This window comes from Xiphias gladius, chromosome 2 (assembly GCF_016859285.1).
Source record: "Xiphias gladius isolate SHS-SW01 ecotype Sanya breed wild chromosome 2, ASM1685928v1, whole genome shotgun sequence".
In the NCBI taxonomy this organism is placed as follows: domain Eukaryota; kingdom Metazoa; phylum Chordata; class Actinopteri; order Istiophoriformes; family Xiphiidae; genus Xiphias; species Xiphias gladius.
In genome coordinates, this window is record NC_053401.1 from 6,548,742 (window position 1) to 6,555,037 (window position 6,296).

General features: G+C 39.0%; 1 protein-coding gene and 1 long non-coding RNA gene across 2 annotated transcripts; one reads left to right on the forward strand and one right to left on the reverse strand.

The window, feature by feature from the left end:
- Positions 1 to 305: 305 nt before the first annotated feature.
- LOC120799898 lies at positions 306 to 2,426 on the forward strand. The gene is made up of 2 exons (XR_005708906.1): positions 306 to 451; positions 1,537 to 2,426. It is a non-coding gene; the product is annotated as an uncharacterized LOC120799898 (long non-coding RNA).
- Positions 2,427 to 2,523: 97 nt separating this feature from the next.
- ndufb2 (NADH:ubiquinone oxidoreductase subunit B2) lies at positions 2,524 to 5,355 on the reverse strand. Its single transcript, XM_040145382.1, has 4 exons — positions 5,123 to 5,355; positions 4,821 to 4,965; positions 4,096 to 4,171; positions 2,524 to 2,633 (listed from the first exon to the last, which is right to left on the reverse strand). Exons 1-3 carry the CDS (start codon positions 5,206 to 5,208, stop codon positions 4,097 to 4,099), a joined length of 306 nt encoding a protein of 101 aa, XP_040001316.1. The 5' UTR covers positions 5,209 to 5,355; the 3' UTR covers positions 2,524 to 2,633; position 4,096.
- Positions 5,356 to 6,296: the final 941 nt, after the last annotated feature.

Here is a 6,296-nt window from a genome sequence, read left to right on the forward strand (position 1 = left end):
TGAAGTAAGAGTGCACGACTTCACTACAAGCACACTAAGATCAAAACGGAGAAGGAGCTTCGAGGAGAGAGGAAGACAATTACGTTACGAATTTTTCTGCTGCAGGGAAAGGTGGACTGAAGCTCGTGGGGGCATTCAAATGGAGGAAGGAGATGTACTGTAGGAGGTCTACCAAACAAACAGCAAGAACGCTCGCTTTGCCGGGGAGACAGCGAGACATCTACCGCTTCCGATGCCAAGGTCATCTGCGTCACATTTACTAATAATTCCTCTCTCCAGTATACGCACCCCCCCCCCCCAAAAAAAAAAAATCTTCATCACTATCTGCAACCAGGATGGAGGAGCAGGTGAAATGGAGCTGTCTCTCTTGCAGGGTCTTTTTTTTTTTTCCTCTGGCCCTGGGGGGAACCGAGGTGCTAAGGAGGAGGCGATGAACTGAAATTTCAAAAAGGTGCTTATTGTTTGTACTTTTCTCCACTCATGCTTGTCCCTTCCAGCCCCCCCCACACCGCACCCCCACCCCCCTTATCTCAATCACACCAGCAATAATGACTTTGAGGAGAAAGGTAAGAGTGAGAGGCAGCACTTTGATGCATTCTTCTGTGATTCTTCTGTTTTTGTAGAAAAGCCTAAATAGGTGCATTACAGACTTGCAACTTTTGGTGCAAAATGTTCTCTCGGCTCTGCACTGCTGTTTGATAATTGAAGGGGAGTCTGTCTTTCCAGGCAATTTTTGGGGATTTTAAAGGGAAGTTGCTCAAAGTGCTGCCTCCCAGTGAATTTGTTTTGAATAGGAATTACGAGTCATTCACTCATTTTAAAAAAAATTGAAAATGAGAAATGACTCGCATGTTATCCTGCTTAATTTATTTCTCGTTTTATCTGTGATGTTGATTTTTTTTTTTTTTAATGTCTTATTTTTATGAATTCTGAATGATGTATTTATTAATTGAAAGAGATGATTTTATTTTATTTTGACCCTAAAGCCTCAGCTATTCTGAGGGTTTTTTCCTTTTTATAGTGTTTTTTTTTTTTTTTTTTAATCTTTAACACATACTTTTTGTAAATGTTGATGTTTTAGAGTTCATGTGATCATCTGTTGAGTAGCAGTTTACCTACAAATCTTTTATTACCTTTGATTCTGTCAAAACTCTTTTCCCTTCCCAATTGAATAGATCCTGTGTTGAATTTTCTTTTTTTTTTTTTTGTCTCTGTCTGTCTGTTCTGGTTTCCTCTTCTCCCTGTAGCCAGAGGGGTTGGGCTATGTGCGAATAGAGACTAGGTTAGGTTGAGAAATGTCAGCTTCCATATCTACACCTGAGCTTTTCTTCAACTAGTGCCACTTATCATTTAGCAAAAAAAAAAAAAAAAACAAGTATTCTGAGCCACTGTGGTCGATCCAAAGTAGTTGATGTATTCAGAAGAAGTGAACATTTGAGGAACTAAAATGGGATGAGTGAGGTTTTTTATTTTTTATTTTCCTTTTTGTTTTTTAATAATATCAGTGCTGATGTGAGATGTGTGTTTTTTGCTCAGCGTGCGCAGTTCTTCACTCTCAGGGAATGATGCCATGGACATAACCTTCGATTAACCACCAGCCACGTCATGGATGCAGACAGGATGTTCTCAGCACTCACTCAAGACTTAAAGCTTAACCTCCTGCTTAGGAGTTGCTGAGGTTTGCTTGTCTTTCATTGCTCAAAAAAAAATTATTTCATGGTCGTGGTTTTCAGGTTGTAAGGATAAGCTGTGCTTTTACCAGTCAGTCATTGTACCTTTTACAGTAGGCTACTTTTACAACTTCTGTTAACACGAATTTGGTATCGCCCCCCCCCCCCTGCTGCTACCTAACACACTTTCAGCTTAGTGTTACGTTGACCCGAAAATGCATTACACTCGTGTAAATGACACCCATGCTAACTGTTGCCAAGTAGCTTTAAGACCACTCATTTAACAGCGTGAGACCTTGAAAGCCTTGCTCAGGTCGACCTGTAGTACACATGACCTGCAAGTGACTGTGATAAATCACTCAGCCCTGATGAGGTGTTTCACATAATCCTAACACAAAGAACCAACTTACTAGTAATCACATTGCCAGACTGATTTGTCTCCCTTTTTTCTTACACTACACTTTAACCTTTGAACTCTTGTGCATGTCAAGTGATTGAAAACACACGAGCTGACCCGCAGGCAGGGTTTGTTATAAGCTGTAGTATTCATCGTACAGGATCTGTCCCCTTTTGCTTTTATACGCAGTTCTCTTGGCATCTGTGTTATGTGCGTTGGTCCTTGCAATGTTTTTTTTCCCAGATTTAAATGGCTTATGATTTAAAATATACAAACACTGGCTAACTGTGACACTGTTAATGCATTGCATTTTGTTTCTGCATTTCAAAAATTGCGTGTAAATAAAACTAATGAAATAACATTTGCCTTTTTATCAAATTCTGACTACTTTTGCACAATAACAGCTTGTTTTATTTTAAGAAGTTTAGACATTTATACCACATAATACTGCAAGAATTTGACTTAGTTAAAGATAATTTTATTAGTCTATGTACAACAATGACTTTAAGAATATCCTGAAGGTTTCCACAAGGACTTGCACAGCAGCGTGAATCCCTCCTGGTGATCTACAAACAAAAGAAAACAAGGTGTTGCAACAGTGGACTCAAACAAATACATTCTATACATTCAGTTTTTTTATGTACACCCAGCTAAAACTAATGCAACAGTCCTACAATAAATCCTCCTTTTATAACCGTTATAATGTTCAGTTTTTGTTGAAACCATTTGAGAGGTGTTAAATCAACTGTGTGGTCATTTTGGAGGCTGCAGTTTGTGGTGTCATTTTGTGCTTGTGATTTCTATTATTTGTCCACAGCATTTATATCAATGAGGGTACGCAAAATAACTTGTCTACAATATTGTGCAGTTGAATCGATGCCAAACCATTACAACTTAAACGTGACACATCTATTTTTTTTATAACATAAGAGAATTATATTCATTTACATCTGAATGCAAATGTTTTTTTTCCTCTTTGAATCAGAGCTGAAACTATATAGGCTTGTTTACAAACATTTAAGAAGAGACGTACACAAACCTTTAATGGCATCAGAAAATTTGGAGGACATATTGCGCAGCTAAAGCTGGTTGTCCTGGGGCCTGTACCATGAAGCAAGTTCACCTTAGTTAGGCTCTCGTTGGAGTTATCTGGCCTCACTGAGCCTGACGTTGACCGTCCTGGATAACCTGCATCGTGAAGCTGGTTATCAAGTGGCTCTGTTAACTCTGGGTTTGCCTATTCGGCTACGACCACGTTCATGTGAAAGAGGCATGGCTGTTAATGACAAGCAACACCATCGGAACCATGAACATTTCTTTACAGCTGCTCTCTACTGCAGGGGTTTTATTGCTTTACCTTCCACTTTAAAATACTCCAAAGGTGTCCTATTGGATTCAAGTCATGGGACATAATTGGCCAGGTCATAGTTTTCACTTTGTTATTTACAAACTTTTATGTGATTTTTGCAAGTGTGTTTGGGATCATTGTCATGTCTGAAACGTCCTCTCTCTGCACAGGGGTGTTTTGTTGTGTACCGCATGTCTATATTTTGCATTATTTGTCCGATGATGGACAAAACTATTATGAATGTGATGCACACTAAAAAGTTTCAAAGTAATAAGAGTGTTTCTTCTGCCAAAGCAGAGGAGAAGAAAATTGGTCAATGTCTTATCAGAAAGGGTTGCATTTGTAATTTACTGGGAGCTAATTAACATCGTGTGGGTTATTTTTCTAATGGAAGACCAGAAGGGGCATAGTTCTCAATTCAATTATCATCACAAAGTAGCTTCATGTTATTTGGAACTGCAGTGATAGAATAATTGTGACAAAGCAACACTGTCAGCAATCCTTTTGGAAATGAAAGAAACTTGGCATAATTAAAATTCCTTGCCAGCGAGCCAGTTTCATGATACCTTTAAAACCTGATTTAAACCTAAAAATGCCTGACTAACCCACTAATCTCTTCGTGGTACAGGCCCCTGATTGGTAAGTGCTCACTAGTCATTTGAGAAAACTGGAGAAATCACCTTATTCCTCGTCATCTGCTGGGATTCCAAGCTCCTCATCTGTCCATTTGGAAGCATCAGGCCAAGGGAAATGACCCTAAAGAAGAGGGAAGAACCTTAACCTTAAGTGCACACATCACAAATATAAACAATCTAATTTTTATAGCTACCCCTTGAGGGACCTATTTTACTAGACAGGATAACCCGAGTGTATGGACAAAGGGAAGCGGCATTTATGCAGAATTTTACAGCATGTGAAAATGATGTACATCAAATACATGTTTAAAGCTAACCACTTTCCAGGACCCAATGTTGGCTTAGAGAACCATTTCAACTATTTTTTTCCCCCCCATATATTCACCTGCATTCGAATGCCATGCTCTGTGCAAATGGGGCTGGATCATGGATTGATTCTGAGACAATGGGCCACTGGGCACAGACATGAAGAAGACCCCGTACCCTTCCTACACAGGAGCAAGACCCCAAGACTCAAAGAGACACAAAATGACAGGTCAGTTGTCGTCATTTTGCATCTTTGTGGTCGTTTTGCATCTTTTTGTGGCTGCTTTATGACTCTGTCTTGTTGTCTGACTGACTTTCCAACAATATATTTTAACAATTACTTCAAACACAAGCTCAGGTCGGGGGCCCCCCTTACCCCTCTGGCCCCTGAGCCTGTGCCTGATAGGCCCGTTCAGTAATCAGTCCATGGGCTGGATAATGTATACAACAACATGTTTACTTACCAGGACTGCATCAGGATCATGCCAACAGTGCCAAAGGATCCAAAACCACATTGCTCCACTGATTAGCTCTGACTCGAATTTCTGGCTCTTCGTTAGCTGGGGATATTGCCTGTACTGTGGCTCAATGTGCGGGCCACCGCTAGCCCTACAAGATTTAAAAAAAAAAAGTTTAAACATAGACTAACATTTAAGATGGCGTCCAGGTTTTTAACAATTTGACTTTTTAATGTATCGACGCGTTAGCAAGTGGTTGCTACAGCTAACAGACGGCTAAGATGGTAGCGGGGCTGGACGCTACTTACTTTCTGGTCGTTATCCTTTTTGGACCGCGTCTAAGCAGCTGGGTGCCTGTCCGAAAGACTCCCAACGCCCTTCCAAAAGAAGACATGCTGGCTCACTTGGAAAATGCCAGTCTTTTTGGGTTATGTGTTAGGATTTTTGGAGGTACCACTCTCCTCGTCGAAGAGTCACCTTCTCCCCTTGTCAATAAAGACCTCCCAACAACGTCAGCTGTGATTGGACAACGAGGGGCGACCTATGTTGTTCCTCTGTGCTAATTTGCTGAATGAAAAATACGTTAATATTAAATAGCGCCCCCTTGCGTTATGCTGGGGACTGGACTTTCCTTTTGAGTTCTGTTAAATATTCTTAGTTTCTTTGTTGTGTTTTTTTTCTATTCCCGCAAATTTTAAAATGTAAACATGCCATTCGCTGACTAGGTAGGGTAGGCTGATAGTAACTGTACATTTTATTCCAGTTAGAAAAAAACCCGCTACCTCATCGCTTAAACTGAGAGAAACCGTCTGTTCTATCCATGGCTGACAACACTGAGTGAGAATTTAAAAAATTATTCGGGTATTTAATTTTACTAATAAACCACTTGGGCCCTAAATCATGACCGCAATTCAGAGGCAGATATTTTACTTTCTACTCAACTGCATTTATTTATTTAAGTTTTAGTTCCTGTTTTACACATTAAAATTTTGTATAAAAAAAGATATAAAGAGTTTATGAAATGTGATGGTTTATTATAAAATAAGCTTCTCAACTGTATATACATTTTTTTCTCAAAGACGAAGATTTGCTGCTTTTTCTTTTACTAATTTTAATTTATTTTTAGTACTATTGGGGTTTGGATGTCACAATAGGCCACGATGAGCATTAATCACTATTTTTCTTCATTTTTACAAACCAAGTAATCAACTGACCGAAAAAAAACCAATCCGCACATCAATAATGAAAGTAGTCATTGGTTTCAAGTCCTATATAAAACCGTTTAGATTATCTCCACCTCAACCAACTAAAACAGTAAAATGCTGCTTTCACATTAATGCACGAGTAATAATAATCTAATGATATATAATAGTGTAGTGTAGTGTTTTTTTATTGTACTCACATACTTGTAACGTTTGACTATATACTTATACTTAAGTATATAGTTAACTTATGCTTGTAACATGCAATTAAGTAACATTT